Genomic DNA, 19,442 nt, shown 5'->3' on the forward strand with positions numbered 1-19,442 from the left:
TGGCAAGCAGGATCCAGTCAAGATGGATGTCTCCAGAGGGAGAGGGTATCCAGCACTTCCAAACTGGATTATAAAAGTCAAGGCAACTCTTCAACCCTTGTTTTCCAATGGGGGAGATAAAAAAAACTTATCTGCAATATGCAAACACTAATACTTAGAATATGGAAATGAATGGATTAACTGCAACATGTAGGATGGAGCAAAACCCAAGCAGCCTGCACCCCAGCGGGCAGGCAGGTGTAATTTTTGCCATTCAGAGAGGGCTCTGCCAGGCAGCCATTGCACAAGACTGCAGGTCTGCCCCTCTCACAACCACAATTGCTGGAATAGCTATCAAGTTTCTGTGCTGCCTGTCTTCTCTCAGCAACCTACTGAACTGGCATATGATTTGGATCACACCCAGATGCCAAAGACAAGCAAATGCCTCTATGTACTTCCAGATGCAAGCCTTTCTTGTTCCTTTACGCAAACTTTGAGCCCTTTCCCATCTGGGTGAAAAGCAAAAAACCCTCCCAGGCTGAGAGAAAAGGAAGAAAAAACAAAAATTGAGGCATCAAAAAGAACGAAGTATACTTGAAGCCATTCATGCAATTACCAATTACGTGGATGCCTTTTAAAAAGTAAACTGTAGGTATAGAGAATCCAGTCTGGACTGGGACACTAATGTGAAGATCACATGCTTTAAAAAGTATGTTTGCCTTCCACTGTAGTCCTACTTACAGTAGTTCATTGGAGCTTTGCCCCGCAATGACATTAGCAAACACAGGAGCCTTATTCCAGGCTGGGACTGCAGCACAAGCAACCCATGAAAGCTCCCCTATGCAAGAATTCCAGTCTGGATTGGAGGACCCACACCTGCTATTAGCCATGCACAGACAATAGCTAAATCCATGAATAGTGCCTCATCTAGCTTAGTCATATGCATCTTCCTAAGCAGGTGTGTGAAGAACAAAATCCAGGATGATATTAGACGGACAAGATGTCTTTTGATTACTATTGCAGTTTCTTCCATTCAATACTCTTGCTTTATACCTGAAGGAAATGTTTTTCTTTTTCTCCCCAGCTTTCAAAAAACTCAGTTCACCTCATCTCAGAATTTAAAAATTAATCAGAATTTACACAAACAATCACGTAACTGGAAGTTCCCTTTTGTCTCTCTATATATCCCATCTGCAATGGTTTTATGGCATTTCCACATTCTCCTAGCATGTTGTAATGTGGGCGGTGGGGGGGGGGGCTGTGCCACATAACCTTGCAAAATGGAATGAGTAACAGCTTGTTGTTAATTCGGACCAAATTCCCTTCCAAGATTATGTTTTTCCCACAGCAACTAGCAATTCACTTCCAAAAAGTTTGGCATGTAGTTATACAGGGTTGGAAAAAATTAATAAGCTGATCAAACTGTTAAAATATAATTCCATTAAATAAAAGGAAAAAAATCTCTATTTTTCTTTATATTTTATACATTATTTGCTTCTAGTGTTTTCACATCAACAACTATGAGAGATCAAACCACTCCCCAACATCCCTTTATTTGCTTTATTTGACAATCTCATCCCAGCCAGGGAATAGTTGCCTTCACTTATAAACACGCACATCTGCAATCTGTTCTCAGAATCACTGCCATGAGGCAACAGCTGTTCTGAGAAAATTCAAATTTCCCCCCTTTTTAATGTAAAATAATATATGTTTGGAATGTTGCTCAGCACTTTTGACATGAAACAGATCATATACTGAATAAACAGATATTCTACTATGCAGTTGAAATGCATTATATAAACTTTACTTTTCTGTGGGACTTCCATATTAATAAAATCACACAAATGCTAAGCCAAATGTTCATGTGTTTGTTTTTACAGATCAAACCTAAGCATTTGATAGAGTAAAACCTTTTGTCAAACATCTAGGCAAATGGCACGAAAATCTGAAGTGTTTCTCTGGTTTATGCTTATGTCTAGAATCTAATTCTGGAAGCTCCATAATGACCCCAGATACTAGTTTTTCAGGCTTCTGGGAATATGGTATAGCTTAGGAAATTTAGCAAAGCTCCATAGTACAGTCTATACATAGTAAAAGTAGGGTACAGTCTATATCCCATATAGGCCCTCATTTCAGTTCATTACAAACAGGCCTGCCTGATCCACCTCCAATCCTGCCTGAACTAACACAGAAAGCTTACACTTTAGTTCAGAGACAAATCTAGTAACTTAAAAATAGACTATTGAAGTCCTGACTATTGAAGTCCTGACCAAGGAAGCAATCAATTCAAAAATTCTTGAAGACCAAAGCATACCCATGTTCTTAGTAGGACAATGAAAAGTTGAACTCTCGCATCAATGTGCAACTGTTCTATGAAAAGGAGTTCAAGGTAGAATTTCAAGATCTCAACTCTCTAATAATTTTGCCTGAAGTAAAGCCAGGCAAGACCCAAATGGCTCTCCTATGGAAGAAGTACTTCAAATTCAAGATGTATTGCAATGCTTTGGCACCCAGCCAAAACATTGTTCTAACCAAATAATACAAATGCATAAATTGTTCGGAAAGTCAATTGTCTACCCATAAATGCCCATCCAACACTGAAGCAGTTTGATATAAAACATGTCTTACTCTAGAATTGAATTAGTGGCTGCCTGTGGATGGTAACGGTAGAGGAGGAGGCACTGGTCAACTCGGAAGACTCCTCCACCTTTTCGAAGATGTTCATAAAAGAACAGCAGGTCTTCTGGGATGCCCTGAAACAAACATGACTTGTTGAGATCAAGTTACTATATTAAGCTACTATATTCAGAGATTCTAAACACCTTTATAAGGCAACTCATACATAAAGCTGTCTATTGGATCTTTAGAGACATGTCTTACAGTGAACTTGAAAATGAAGAAAGGCTACATTAGATTATATACAGGACAAAAAGTGATTAAAAAACCTTCACACTTTTCCAATTTTCTATACACATTATCTTTAGCTTCTGAAAAGAGAAATCCAGAGACTAAAACTTCATAACATGGCATTTTTTTAAAGGTGGAACTTTATCATAGGTAGTTATATTGTATTTTAACTATGCCGCTAACTCTGTGAGCCAGCTTGAGACCTATTTGATACAGACAGATATAAATGTTTTAAATAAATAAAACTACTTTTATTGACATAGCCAAATGCATTAATCGATTTGATGTATCATAAAGCTGTTTCTTAAAAATAGCTTTTTGATCCTTTTGTTGCCATTCATGTAAGAATTAAAATTACTATAATGATCTTTATGATTTGCATTTTACCTGTATGCTTGAAAAGCCCAAATATATTTAGCTAGCCCTCACTGAATATTCATTCACTCACACTCACACACACTTATTCCTCTATCTTGTATGACTAGAGACAGAAAATTTTCTGGACAAATCAGAAAATGGAATTAATGCACCAAGCCAACTGAAAATATATAAGAAAGAATAATAACCATCATTCAAAGATATCATTTTTCAGCCAACCTGAAACTCACAGTTCCTCTCCTTAAACAAAGCACTGAACTCACAGCTGAGGATTAACTGAAATGGAATACAGTAAGATGAAAATAATAGTTGCGTGGACTTAACATGTCAAAGTTGGATTGCCTCCCTTAGACTTCAGGATCTAGCCAGGGTAAGAAAAAGGAGACTACACCAGTTCTCCTCATCTTTCCAAATGCTACAAAAGGGACGGGCATGAGAGAAGCAACAGCAGGACCAGTCTTGCTTCACCAGACCCATCCCTGCCCTTTGTTTCCCAGAATAGATAACCTGTTGTGATGGTTATAGAGAGAAGAAGGGACACCATTAGCGAACTCAAGAACAGTCACAGACAGGGTCTTTCCTCTCTCTTTTCAGGTGGCTCCCTTGCCATTTTAAACAACACACATCGAAGCAACTTTATTTCAGATGTCTTGACAAGCCAGGTAGAAAACAAGCCACAAACTCTCAAGGAGGCTTCTTGGGGGGGGGGACCCACAAAAGAGAAGCAGCACCAGGTTCTGATACCACACTAAGTAAACCTGCAACCACCCATGGAGACAACCCACCATGGCCTGTCATGACATGTGACCAGGTCACAGTGTCAACACTGACTGACAGGAGCTGTCAGGGACTCAGACCAACATCATCATCACCATTATCATTTCATACTCCCTCTTTTCACTGGAAGCACTAGGGACTGAATCTGAAATCTTCTGCATGCAAAACTTGTACTCTGTCAATAAGTTATGGACAGATTCTGTCACAGCTGCCCAATCTATGGCATTTTATGGTCCTTCAATCAATCAAAAAGCCAATTCTTAATGCCTGTCATGCTCCTGGCTACTTATTGTTGTTAGGTAGGAACACAAAAAAATAACTGATTTGGCTCTGTGCCACTTTTCCCACAAAGGGAAAGCTAAGTAAATCCTGGGCCTAAGGTGTCAAAGGAAGAACAACGAACAAAAAGGTGGTATCGCCTTAGAAAAAAGTACATTGGAGAAGCAACTTTTGTAATTCAGTCTCTTCTCAAATTTGCATCAGTGCCTACTGTTAGAAAACAATGTAAGTATGCATGTATTTGAGCATATTGTTCTGAAACCTGTTCTTCACTTTTAAGTTGGCCAGATTTTTACTTTCCTTGAACTTTGGCTGACATCACTGTTTTGGGGTGTGAGATTTAATGTCAATGGGTAGATCACATGATGCGCTCCAGTACTATTCTGATGTATATTAGGCCATGTAACTATTTCGAAATCCTCCTCTAAAATCCTGTCCCCTTATTTCATGTAGGGTGATGACTGAACAACATCTGTTTGAATTTAGCAACACTGCTGCCACTTGAGAATATAAAAACCCCATATAATTATCAAATGTTCTCAAAATATTTTTTTTGTTTTTCAGACCACTCTTCCTTCCAAAGTTGTAATGGATGGTGCTATGTAAATAAATAACTGATTTACACAGCAGGGGATCAAATGCTGTGGCATCATGTTGAAAATGAATCATGAGATAAAAACACATGCCAGGTGGCTAGAGAAATACATTTTCAGTGGGCAAGGTCATGTTTATTACATCAGGCTGCAGCAGGCTGATCTTGTTAAATGCTGAAGCCTCTACTCAAGCTTTCAATTCAGTGGTTACATAAAATGTTCAACATCAGTTTGGTTAAGGATAGTCACAACTTGAAGGTCGTAATTGCCTATATCCTCCAACAAGAGATTCCAGCACTATCAAACTTCATAACTAATCCAGATTACTATACCTGAACAGCTACAATTCTAAGAGCAGTGTGGCACAGTCATGTCAATTAGAGTATGATCCATTTTCACACTAAACTATATGGGGAAACCCAGATTTAAAAATTGATGAGAAAACTTTTTAGACAGGCTTAGACAGACAAACTGATTTCTTCTTAGGATCAGCTAGTAGATCCCAGTGATAATATTCTGCCATTCTCTGTTCTGCATGCTAAATATCATTTGTTAGCCATGGCTAAATGGCCGTATGTGCAACTTAAATATTAACTTGAATCAAGGTTTGCCTCAATGCTTTTACAACTTTAGAGTCCCCTCTGCTATTGGATGTTTTGATTAAGGCTGAATAGGTATTCTGGATCACAATTCAGGTTTACAGAGACTTATTATCAGTGAATAAAAATAATACAGAGAGTGGAACAATAAACGGGATTGTCCCATTTTGGCCAATTCACTTTTTTTCTCTCTTTTGGCATCTATCTCAGAACCTTAATGGATTTTAGCTTACATCTAGTTCAGCAAAAGCTTATGTGTTGGGTATACTAGATGCTCCAGCATCCTGTTTGCCTTTTTGCAATATGGGTTTTGCTAAATTGACTAACTATTGGAAGTATAAAAGCTTCTTTTATGCATTAGTTATGGGAATGCTTAATGGTCCCCTCTTTTGGGAGGAGGTAATAATATGGATAAACTTTGTGACAGTTGGTTTGTTAATATTTACTGGTGTGTACTTTCTTCTCCACTATTTGCCCTCTTTCTGGAATGTCAATGTAAATATCAATGTAAATGGTTTCTCTGTGACCTTTTGACAGCTAAAAGGCTAATATTACAATACTAGAAGCATAAATAGCCACTTTGATAATACAGTGGGTCAAGGACTTAATGTTTTCAATCTTGTAATGGGTGATCTTTAGGCATATTCTATGAATGGACAAATAAATAGAGATTTGGTCTGCCTTTTTTTGAAGTATATGCACAATTACACCCAAGAACAGTAGAACATATATAAAATGTGTACAGGTACACACTGCATATGCATGTACTGTAATGGATATCTTCAAATCTTATGTAAGAAAATTGTAATACTTTATCTTATTCTACAGTTTTTGTTTTTATTTTTTGTTTTGATATATTAAAATTCACCGTAAAATAATGAGGGAAAAGAAAATCCAGATGGCTTCCTCACTAACCATTTTTTAAAAATTAAACCCTAAGCAAGCCTTCTTGAAGCCTGACTTAGCATATTCCCTTTCTTCCTTCAGGTCTCAGATGGGTGTCATTGCCTCTTTCACATCCAACTAAAGAAATATCCATAGAGAGATTCCACTTTACTAATAAGACAACAAACCAGCCGAAATTACTCTATACTTTTACTGCTGTTTAATATATCTGTATTTACCATGGCTCCAGATTCTTAGTCTGTAAAGTTATTTTTTAATGAACACAGGTAGTTAACAAAAAAAAAAAAAAAAAAGAATAGGCTACTGATTCATTTCCTTTTTTATCAGAGTTTGGTAGTAGTGCCCAGCTAAAATTCCCCCTTGGAAAACCCCAGATGTAAAATTCAGGATTTACTGTGAGTCTTTACTATTGATTTTACCGATAGGTCTATGAAAATAGAGTGGATTTGGGTGGGGTGGTGGTGGAGAGGTATCATTTTCATACTACTAAATATTGGTTTTTTAGAAAATCAAATCTCAGAGCTAATGTTAATTGTAACATCAACAATATATGCAAATAGATGTCAAATGTTAGGATGCTTCCTAAAAACAGTTGAGTATTATATGTACAGATCTAACTGCATATACCGGATCATTACAAGATTTTGCAGTTATCCATTTACTGTCTCAATATTCCAAGATTGGGAAGATAGATTTTACTTAGGTTTCTCCATCTGTATTAATAGGATTATTAATATTAAATAAAGTAGCAGACAGTAATGGATCCATGCAGTTGGAGGGTGAAAGAAGACATAGCCAACCTACCTTCAAGCTCTATTTAGCCTTCTCCAGTGTTGCTCTGTGTCAATGGCAAATTTTCAACCTGTTTCTGTTCCTCAAGTCATGCTCTAAGCAGGTCAAAGTCAGCCACATGGTTCTAATTATCAAGTAGTCTGGTGCTGAGGGCATCACATGTCTATTAGTAGACTTCATTACATGTTACACACAGTGCTTACAAGGTTCCCCCACCCCTAATCAGAAAAAAATATTTTCATCAGGTTCCATATTTAGGAATATTATGGTTTAAATATTCAACAATTTATTTCACTAATGGATTGTAAAAGTGTCTGTATTATCACGCCAAAATGGATGCAGGGCTGTTTCACAAGAAAGAGAGATTTGAAGAGTAGGGTTGCTCAGGCCCAAAGTGGAGGAATGCCTGTGAACTGCTTGGCATAACAGAAAACTAAGTGTATGATACATCTACCAGTGCTAAGTGTGACCAGGGCAAATATTGATTTGGAAGAGAACAGGAAACCATTACACAGAGCTTAGAATGAATAGGCGTAAGCAAAGACGTAGAAGGAAAAGCCTTTCGGAATGATAAATGCATGATACTAGCCAGGCTTTAAGAAAGTCACCACATAGCAAGTAGGATCATGAACCAAGAAGCCCCAGGTTGAAATTGCATACCCACAAAATTCATAGGTGTCCAGTTGGTATTATTATATACATTTTACAGATGGAACACAGACTTGCTCTTTTCTGACCCTCAATGTTTGCACAGATACCATGGTTTTTGGTCAAGTAATTTTGGGTTAACCAAAAGACATATTTTACAAACTGTAAGCACACTCCAATCCTAAAGCATATGTTGGAGAAAGCCTCACTGAACTCATTGGGATATACTCTTGAGTAAACATACATTGGATGGATTATTAGGCTTAGACAATCAAGAGAACAATTTCATAGATCCTATAAATTGTTGGGTGGGGAGGAAAGCACTGGGTCTTTTGGATTCCCGGCTGCAAGGTCACACAGTGCTGTGCCTTGATGCTGGGAACTGCCTGCACCACCCCTTCACAGCCAGAATGGAAAGAACTGGGCCGGGTGCTCTCGGAGTTTAGGACAGTGACCTCACAGAGAACCTAAGAGAGACAGGCAGGAGCAGAAAACACTAGAGCTGACAGACTGCATGATATCCTGACATCCCTTCCCTCTCCAAAGCCCCCAAGCAGATGGTCAAGGGGCAAAAATGCAGAGAGAGGGTGTGGGAAGGCAAGATCACCTCTGATGGTCTGTCTGCTTTGCACAGAATGTCCCTAATCCCCTCAGTTCAGGGGCTTTCAGGCAATCCAGCTGGATTCCATCCTAAGCCTCACATCAACTCTCAGAACGGATTAAACCTTTTTCAAGAAATCCAGTTTAAATCCTGAAAAACAGTAAAGGTACATACATGGGAGACAGAGATACATAGGTCAATGTGTATCTTGCAGAGAACACATCTGACCATTTTTTAAAGGTTCATTGTAACAAACTACTAATAATTGCAAGGAGTTTTTTGGCAACATTTTCATTTACCAAACATTTTAATAGTTAAATTATTTAAATTCTTTAAAAATCAGTTTTAACTCTATGCTTATATGGTATTTATTGTATTAATTCGGCCGTATCTTTAGTCTGATTTGAATGTGGTTGTTGTAGGCCTGCTGTATTTATATTATATATACTCAAATTTAATGTTACTGATTTTGTTATTTGGCATTTTATTTTGTGCGGTTGGTTTCTTGACTCTGTGAACCACCCAGAGGGCTGTTCCGGGCTTATGGACAGTATAGAAATTAAATACATACATATGTGCATATGTTTAAGCAGCTCTAAGCTAGAGCATCCCTCCTGTGATATTCTGCTGCAGTTATTACCAGGGTCTTTCAAGTTCTGCCCACCTGGGTATTCCATCTGTGAACAAATAATGGAAGGTACTGCCCTCATAGCACTGCTGCTTATTTTTTTGGCATGTGCATATATGCATGTGTGTAGGTTTGTAGTGAGAGTTAGCTTCATAGGTGCTTTATATTACATTGTTTTTCCCAAAGCTGTTCCCAGAGACATATGTGAGGACCTGCTCGATTCTAATGAATTAATTTAGTGCTTGGACAGTTTTTAAAACAGTTTCCCCCAGAATTAAGCAAACCTTGTTAAGCCTCTTGCTAGTTGTGTAACTGAACCCAATGCTCATATCCGAATTGGCCTTTAAATCATTTTGACCCAATCCTAAAACAGGAAATCTGTAATGAAGTTATAATTGCTCCATTGTTTGGAAAAGAAAGTTAAAGGGTTATTCTCCAGAAACAGAAATATGTGACTTGCATTAAACACTGAAGGGGTGAAATTAATTAAACATGGAAGGAGTAGAAACCCAGTAATGGGATTGGAGTGATTACCTCAGCATGCTTAGTAACATGCTATCAAGTATGTTATTAAGAGGGCTTGTTTTAAAGCAGTTTATAAACCTAATTTATTTGGCTCCAGCACTTTCTCTCTTGGATACAACTCAAGTACTGATCGCTGTTCAGTTTTACCCATAATGTGCCAAGAATATCACAGTCTGCATTTTGTCTTGAATTTTCCCCAGTGCACCTTGACAAATCATTTGACAGCTTTACAAAACCTTAATTTAGCTTCTAAAAAATAGAAGTTTGACCTAATATTTTTCTTTATAAGACTTAAAAAAACAGCACTCCCCCTCCTTGACAAAGAGGGGATATTAATTTGCTAATTTTCAAATGGATGTTAATACATCTTACTATGAAATGGACTGAACTGTCCTTTAGCTCTGCAGTTTTCTTTACCCAATTACCTTTTAATAACTAGGAGTCATAGGAGGAAGCACCAAAATTAAGGACAAAGTCACTTCATCCACAAGATGCATGTATAGATTGATCAACCTTATGTTATTCTTCCCATGTTCTATTAAACTGAAAGGAAATTGAAACGGAAATTGAAAACTGGCACATATAACATTCATAGTTTAAAAATGCAAAAGAAGAACACATGCTAGAGACAGCATGTAAAGCAGTAATTTAAGCAGTATAAAATGGCGAGTTCCAGAAAAGCAGGGATAAAACGTACTGAGTAGAGACCACTGTTTCCCAAAATGTCTGATCAGTGAAGCACATTTTCCTCTCAATTAAAATAGACAACATTTCACACTTATATCTGAGGAAGTATTATTACAACAAATAAAATGAGCACTATTAACCCTCAGATATACCATCCCCACCCTTCACGTTCCTGCATGGCACCAAAAGGAGAGTAGTAACTCTGTTGGCAGAATAAACAGTCTCTGTTGATGTTGGATAATTCCTCTGCAACAGGATCAGATGAAATCTCAGAGGAAGCTGATTAGAAAGAGACAAGCCCAGAACTACACAACATTCAGAGAGGCTGAGGGCAGCCTCACTAGTACCTAAGTAATTTGGATACACTGGAGTTTTTTCATTTACTTCCTGTGAGCATGGCTCACCGTGTGGGAATTACTGCTTTATACAATGCCTTCATTTGTATACAAATATACAAATGGAGGTAGTGACAGATTTTATTTTCCTGGGCTCCAAGATCACCGCAGATGGGGACTGCAGCCAAGAAATTAAAAGACACTTGCTCCTGGGGAGGAAAGCTATGGCAAATCTAGACAGCATACTAAAAAGCAGAGACATCACCCTGCCGACAAAAGTGCTTATAGTCAAGGCTATGGTTTTCCCAGTTGCAATGTATAGCTGTGAAAGTTGGACCATAAGGCAGGTTAAGCGCCAAAGAATTGAGGCCTCTGAATTGTGGTGCTGGAGAAGACTCCTGCAAGTCCCTTGGACCACAAGGCGATCAAACCGGTCAGTCCTAGAGGAGGTCAACCCTGACTGCTCTTTAGAAGGCCAGATACTAAAGAGGAAACTCAAATACTTTGGCCACCTAATGAGAAGGAAGGACTCATTGGAGAAGAGCCTAATGCTGGGAATGATTGATGGCAAAAGGAGAAAGGGATGGCAGAGGATGAGGCAGCTAGATGGAGTCACTGAAGCAGTTGGCGTGAGCTTGAGTGGACTCCGGGGGATGGTAGAGGACAGGAAGGCCTGGAGGAATGTTGTCCATGGGGTCGGGATGGGTTGGACACAACTTTGAGACTAGCAAGAACAAATGTTTTTAGTTCACCTTGCATTGTTTGTGAGCTATACAGGAGAGAAACTCATTCAAGGTCGCTGAGCATATTTGACGCTAAACAAAAATACCCTATAATTTGGCACCAAGAAAACCTGAAATGTATGGCCCATATAAATGTTGCAAGAGTCATATATTTGTCTGTTGTGTGGTATTTCTACTTCCCATGGAAAGAAAGAAATTATTCAAGGCACCTAGCCCACTCCTCTATGCATACACACACATGCACACACAAGATTGTGAGTACTTGCTTCAGGAAAATTTTGATCTGAAAGCAGCACGACACAGCAATCAGAAAAAATAGTGAATAAGGGATCTCACAGTGCTAGAGATACTCCTCAAACTGCCCAATATGTTTCAGCCTGAAGTGGCCACAAATATGTAAAGGTTAGAAATGGCTCAAAAGTATGCAACACACAAACTGTGCAGTTCTTAAGTAATGAAACTTGTGTATTCAAAACCAACTCACCACAAAGCTTTCTTTAGTAGGCCCTCACAGGAAATCTAGAAAGGGTTCCCCATCACTTTTGCAGAAGTATCTATTTGTATATTTTTTAAGATATAGAGAAGTCTAAAAACCATACCCTAAATCTTGTGGCATCATAAAGACAAACAGACTGCATAAAGTTTGTGAATTACAACCCACATGATTGTTAGTGAAAGCTAATTCGTAATTAGGCCATGATAAATCTGCTTGCTCTTAAGGTGCCACAAGAATATCATAGCAAGAGACCAATACCTTTCTGGAAATTAGCTACTCTTGGGTATAGAATATACCATTAGACTATGGAATATTCTTCTTGGGGAAAAAAGGCAAGGGAGATGCTACCAAAGAGCTGTGCAAAATCTTTTTTATCGTATATTACATTCTAAGTGTACTGTGTAATAAGATATTTAATTCATGTCTCTGGTGTATGCATTGTGTTCCAACATTTGAAGAGCAGGTGTACAGATTTAGTCACAAATGAGAAAAGCAGGTTGCTGCTATGGAGACTATTTGGTGCAAGGAAATATTGGAATGTAGATGTTTAAGTCTGTTACTGTATTTATTGGCAGCGAAATGACACCTGGTAGATACTAAAAGAGGGAAGGAAGATAATTCCTTACCATGGCATATGGCGAATTCAGTCATTCCCTCCCCCCCACCCCTCACCTGCACAGATGAACTCCCCTTTTTCTATTGTGAAAAAGTATCTTCTGGAGAGAAAAAAGCATTGGAGTGATTTTACTAATTTATGTAACACTGTGCAAGGATTTTCTTTTCTTTTCAACATAACAGCAACATATTAACAACATATGTGAAGTCTATCTAATGCAGAATTCTGCTTACACAGTGAGTATCCAGATGCCTATTGGGAAGCCCAACAGTACCATGCTCAGCAATGGTCCATGGAGGCATATTGCTTGTTTCTGGTTCTGGTAAAATTAAGCCAAAATGCTACCTGGCGCCTTCCCAGCCCTATCCTCCTTTGCCTTATATTGCATTTGTGAGATAGAATGCCAGCATTTTAAATTACAAGCCACTGTGTGTTCACTGGAACGGTAGTGTGTAAAAAACCAAATTACTGCTGTGGGACATGTGCTGACTGGGGCAAACGTATGTACTAGCAATCAAATTATTAAAAAATTAAAAAATAATTCAAGGAAATGTCAGAAAAGTTTTGGATCCACACTGCAAAGTGGTAAGCCATGATGCTAGCACCATAGTGCCCTGAATCACATCTGAAATGTATACGAACTGTGACACACATTAATGTCTTGTATGCATAGTAAAATGGCTGTTTATAGCAAATGCAATTCAGTATCTCTCATCACAAAAACAGCTGTAATATCCAGTACTGTGCACTCTTTTAAATTATACCTCGGTATTTTAAACTTGTTTGCTCCCAGTTGTATAGAACACATACTGTGTACACTAGCAAAATGCAAATACACTACCTGCTACAACACTGCAAGGCTATTTATTTTTTTTCGATTTATATCCTGCCTTTATCCTACAAAGGGCTTAAGGCAGCTTACATCTCCTCCCCCATCTTATCCCCACAACAACAACCCTGTGAGGTAGGTTGGGCTGTCTGTGACTGGCCCAGAGTCTCCCAGTTGGCTCCATGCACGAGCAGGGACTAGAACCCAGATCATCTGAGTCCCAGTCCCCTGCTCTTAACCACTACACCACACTGGCTCTGCCCTATATTTAACTAAAAATTTCAACCTAAAAAAAAAAAAAATTCAACCTAATGAATAACCCAATGAACAGATTCATGCTCACACACCCTATGCCTTCCCAATGGCAGTTTTTCTCCAGATACTTGTAACACCATGGAAATATATCTCTGATGCTACTGTTCATTTCTTATCCTGCCTTTCATATGTTTTCACTTGGTGCACATTATATCAAGCATGCATTTTAATTAGGTAACGCCTCTGTTTGTTGGAGAACACGAGCTACGCTTTAGGAGTTGTATGGCAGAGGCATATCAGAGAAACCATTACGGCACTCTTAAAGCTATGTTCTTCTCCATCATACTTACCTTTCCCCCTTCATCAAATCTGCCCACATGATAAAACCATTCTCGAGAACAGAACCAAGTTGGCATAATTACAGTAGGACCATGGGAAGTAAAAACCTGGAAACAATATGACAAAGCACACAATGACTATCAAAGAAGCACAGTTTTTAACAATATAGCCTATGATTTAAAAGCACTTTTTTTCAAAGACCCAGGACCACTGTTTGCATTTTAATTTTCTTCACAAATATCAATATTCATTTAAGGATTAATATGCATACAGTATGAAGCATGACACCAACGTTTTTTCCCTTTTTTGAGCACTGAGCATTGTATATGGGTAATCTGTAAAACTATCTCTTGTGCTCCATTTTCCTTAGGTCAGACCCGCAGTGGGAAGGGAGTAAGTGGAGACTGGTGGTACACAATAGGGAAAATAAGGTTTTAACTTTTAATCTGACATTTATTTCCCCCAACCCCTGCCACATCTACATGTCTTCTCCTGCTGGGCAAAAAGCAGCTTTGTGACTAGGTGGTGCAGGGAGTAGATCTATATCAAGAAAATAGACATGGCGGGGGGGGGGGGGGAGGAGACTAAACACACTCCCCCAGAAACAATCCTCTGATCTGAAAACACACACACACACACACCATCTATAGCCATTTTGAATTAAGAATGCAACAAAGCAAGAGGTAATTCGGAAACACCTATCAGGGATTTCTCAACATCACAAGAACGTAAGAGATCGCGCCCATCTCTCCCTCCCCCAGCACGCCATTTGCGCCCATCTCTCCCTCCCCCAGTGTGCCTGCAATCACGCCCATCTCTCCCCCCCAGCCCCCAGCGCGCCAGGATGATGGGTTCCGGCAGGGACGACAGGCCGATTTCAGTTGTGCTTGGGGTGGGGTGGGGGGGTGGGAGATGGCCGCGAACTTTGTTGTTGTCACTTTGCTTCACATTTTTCTGATTTAAAAAATGGTTACAGAACAGATTAACTTTATTTACACTGAACCTTATGGGGAAATTTAACTTGGCTCACGACCAATTTGGGTTGCAACCAGAGTCTTGGAATGGATTAAGTTCATGAGCCAAGGTACCACTGTGCTGACTGAAGCACTTCCTTTTATGTGTTCTTCTTGGGGTGACCTCAGGTTCTAACATTTTTTTGAGGGGGGAGGGAGGTCTCTCTATCCACTCCATACTGTGTACAATTCTCTATACCCCTATTGCGTCTTGCTTTACTTGCCTCTTTTCTAAGCTAAATATATAATATACAATCACAAATATTGTAACCTTTCCATACAGGGAACTTATTCCAGTCCTCTCATTATTTTAGTTTCCCTTTTCTGCAATTTTTGTAATGCTACAGTATCCTTTTTGAGGTGTGGTGACCAAATTGCACGTAGTATTCAAAACAGTTCAACCATTGATTTGTATAATGGCAGCATGAGCTAGAAGGTTTTATTTTCAGTCCACTTCCTAAATATGCCTCTAACATGGAATTTGCCTGTTTCACAGCAGCTGCACACACCTGCATGTGGGAATGGAGCTGAAATAAATTAATTCAAATTAATTCAGATATTTTCTGCTTGTTTTTCATTGGCACCTTTATTTCTCTATAAGACCTGTAATGGAGTTCTTGGGAAATAAGCATAGTTGGATACTCAATTATTTACATAGCACTTGCCAAAATTAACAGCCAACGGAAAGCACTGCCTTACAGACAAAGCCAAGTGGAAAGCAGTTAAATACATTAGGTCTGCACAAGATAGCATGAGGCTGAAAATTTTTACAAATTGTTATTCTGATTTTAAATAACATGGATAAAAAGCAGGAAAAAATCAGCATAACAGACTGTAAATATAAACAGACATAATGCACACACAGAGAGCCTTTCTTTACCTGGTAAGAATAAATCTGAATGAAAGTAATGTCTTGGGAAATTACATGAACATGACCCTTAATTTGTATATTTTTGAATGATGACAGCTTCAGTGAGTAATACCAACAAAGCCAGGAAGGTTTATAATCACCCTTTTCTGCTTTAAACAAATATGTCTCAAACCTAGTGTTGAAATAAACCAGAATATCCGGATTATATAAGGTAAATCTATTCTTTCCATTAATGCAAGACAAAATGTCTAACAAGACTGCAGACTAATCTTGTTGACAAGCTAAAGGGGCATACCGCACCCTGTCTTCAGCACGCCACATAAAATTTTTCGCAGGCACTATTTAAGCAGACTCCATTGTAAAATACTTTCTTTACAGTATCAGTTTTAAAAAATTTCAAATCTTGGCTCCGATATGTGTTTCTACATCTATATTAATGCCCTCACTTTTCAAGAGCGGCATAAGGCATGCAGTTATATGGGTTCTCCCATCATGCAGAGAAGCCAGGAGACACACGCTGGCAGCTTCTATGTGCCTATTCTGTAGGTCCCACAGAGTTCAATAGAACTTATTCCCAGGTAGGAGTACAGAAGTCTGCAGCTCAAATATATTTGCTTATACTAATTAACAGATTAGTAATATGTGCTTTTTTATTACTCTAATATGTTGTTTTGCACTTACTTAGCTGGCAAGCAACTAATAAATACATTAGGCAAATAATTAAGCAGACAGTGCTTTTTCCCTTCAAATTAAAGCAACATACAGCTGTGTAAAGTCAAACTAGATATATTTATGTGTTTAAAGTATTTATATTCTACCTCTCAGTCTCAGGTTTTGAGGTGGTTTACAATATTTTAAAATTCATAGGCAAAATAAAACCAAAAAGGGCAAAAGATGCTAAAAACAACAAAAGCAACAAATTGCCGTTAACCAGCAAAACACCATGGAACAATAACTGCAAAATACCATCAGCAGCACCGAAGATGCAGTAACACCAAGAAAAGGAAGAAAGTTGCTGATTTGGGCTTTCAAGTACCAGTTCTGCCATATATAAGTAAGACTTGATGGGAAGACAGGACTAACGTGCACAACAGTTACATTAAAAGGCCCAGTGTGGTGTGCGGCAAGGGAGCAACTGGCCTGCAATGCACATGGGGTCTCATTTTATGGTGCTGCTGACCCCTTCACCCCACCACACCCTCTCTACCCCTTTTTAGGTTTTAACAGCTTCAGTAGAATTAGTTCAACTTAAAAAATAACTGTCTGAACCAGAGAATGACAAAGCAGCATGTTAGGAGGCAGTAAGAGCCTAGCCTTGCTAAATCCAGTGAGTTTTAAACCTACAGGATAGATTTAAGATACATAATAACCTCACATCAAGTTAGATGGTAAGAAATTATGTGATTTAATTAACAGAATCTTAAAATGTCATTCCACTAAATCCAGCAAAAGATTCGTGGATGGTAAATTGCAACGTATTTAAAAGGAATACACTGACAATCTGATTATGTTTATTTGTTAAAATACCCATAATAGTTTTTGTTGCTGTTTGTCGCTGCTTAAATCCAATCATCACTAAATAAATAAAACTTTCAAGATTTAGCAGACTGATACTCACTGTAATCATATTTGCACATAAAGCATCAAGGAACAGCAACATATGCATATCCTGGCCATGCTCAGCCACTGAATATCCCAGAAGGTCACAGACAGAGCCACAGTAAACGTACTGGACTAGTGTCCCAATTCAGAAGATATTCTCAGTCACAGTTTTTTTCAGATATTGCCAAGATAGTTAGAATACATTCAGATTTGACCTAATGCGAGTTAAATAATTTTTATATTGAATGGATTTCCTTTAATTATATGGATGTTAGTATTTGAAGGAAAACAGTTCACCTCTAACAAAGAGGGTTCCTGCGAATATGGTGTGTTCTGGAAAAGGTTATGGATTCAGTTTCCTGAATTAATTACAGCCCCAACGTGTTATTTATTCAGAACACAGTTACAATTAGGCCCCAGCAAACCAACTGATACTCTACCACTCCAGGCCTGAGGGACTGGGCAGGCTCCAACCCCACCAAAATAATGAGAAATGCAGTCTGTAGATGCTAAATGGCATCTAGGTCTTGTAACACTCAGTATGGCAAAAACGACAGAATTGCCTGAATGAAGGGTGGCAGAGGGACCTAATCTCAGGTGCAATGCACTATGAGGCAGATGATGCCTCATCTAGCCATAGTGGGATCTACGGAAACTATTTCCTGAAAAGCCCAGAACATCTGGCAATATTCAGAATCCAAGAGCAGAGATCTGATGATTTCTTGACAGTAAGCAGGGTCAGCAGGAAGAGAGTAATTTCCACTGCATTTCAAACTGTTCTGAAGCTCAGGCTGCTTTTAGCATGGTGGAGAGGGGGACGCATTTCTACAGTGCCTCAGGCCTCAGACTAGGCTGTCACCTATTCTCTCTCTCCCCCTCCCTCCCCCTCCCCCTCTCTCATATAATATCATATGGAGGTGCAAGAGCAACTCAAACATAAGCCTTTTCTCTTGACCAAATACTTCTTTGGGTTCTATATGCCATCAGCAAATTACATGTAAATATTTTCAAGTTATGTTAAAAAGAAATGAAAACTAAGCACATCCTGATGAGAGTTTGTGTCAGATTTACATCAGTTCCTCCCAACCTGGTGCCTTCCAGATATTTTGGTTCACAACTCCCACTGGCCATGCTGGTTGGGAATAATGGGAATTGCAGTCCAACTGTCAGGTGTCTATGGCTGCAGCATCAAACCAAGTTAGAAGAATACAGAAGGGTCAGAGGCAAAAGCAATGTCAGGAACAAGTAAAGGTCAGATACTGTTAAGGCTTGGCCAGAGTTGAGGGCAGAGTCAGGAAAAAGTGTGGGTAAGATATCATCAAGGCATAAGAAGGCCAGAATGAAAGACAGAATCAGGAACAAGTGATGATCAGATTCCTAGAAAGGCCTGGCAGGTTCCAAGTGGTAAAGGCAGAACCAGGAACAAGCAAGGTCAGGTACCAGCAAGGCAGGTGCAGAAGCAAAGGCAGAATCAGGAATAGGCAAGGGTCAGATACTGACAAGTTCAATCAGAACCAGTGGTGCAGGCAAGGGTCAGATACCAAGCAAGGCATAGCAGGACCAGAGACTGGAGCAAGGATCAGGTGCCTAGAGTGGTGGTGTTGGACCGGAGCCAAAAGCAGAGTCAGGAATAGGCAAACTGGGAAGCAAAGCAGCCACCACAAAGGCCATGCACTTTGGCCAAGTTGAGCAGTACAAAGGAGCCTTTTCTACAGCCTTCCAAAACTTCCAGCTGCACCACATGACTGTACAGGAGCCAATCCTTGCAGGTACCTACAGGTCTGCTCCTGGCCCTGCAGGTGAATCATGCTGCACATCATCAGAGGATCTGCAACAAGGCTTCAGATCCTGACACCGGTGTATCTGGAAGGCAAGAAGTTGAGGAAGGTGGGGTATGTTGATCAGTAGCCTTGCTTCTCCATTCCTGATTTTCTCAGCTAGCCTTTTGGGATGACACAAAGGTTTTCACTGTAATCTGCAGTTGTCACTCTGTTAACTACGAGACAAAGTTTCATAAGAAGAAAATAGTCTTTTGTGAGGCAAT

General features: G+C 39.2%; 1 protein-coding gene across 4 annotated transcripts in view; it reads right to left on the reverse strand.

The window, feature by feature from the left end:
- Nucleotides 1-19,442, reverse strand: part of B3GNTL1 (UDP-GlcNAc:betaGal beta-1,3-N-acetylglucosaminyltransferase like 1) — a 251,318-nt gene that overhangs the window by 67,100 nt on the left and 164,776 nt on the right. For all 4 annotated transcript variants that reach the window (XR_006416961.1, XR_006416960.1, XM_044453701.1 and 1 more), the window contains exons 7-8: nt 13,924-14,019; nt 2,608-2,732 (exon numbers count right to left, since the gene is read on the reverse strand). Coding sequence is in view for 2 of the 4 variants with exons in the window: in XM_044453701.1 (XP_044309636.1) it covers nt 2,608-2,732; nt 13,924-14,019 (221 nt within the window). In the remaining 2 variants the exon portion in view is untranslated. The remainder of the gene's footprint in view (nt 1-2,607; nt 2,733-13,923; nt 14,020-19,442) is intronic.

This window comes from Varanus komodoensis, unplaced genomic scaffold, assembly GCF_004798865.1.
Source record: "Varanus komodoensis strain SLA01 unplaced genomic scaffold, ASM479886v1 scaffold7_1, whole genome shotgun sequence".
Taxonomy (NCBI): domain Eukaryota; kingdom Metazoa; phylum Chordata; class Lepidosauria; order Squamata; family Varanidae; genus Varanus; species Varanus komodoensis.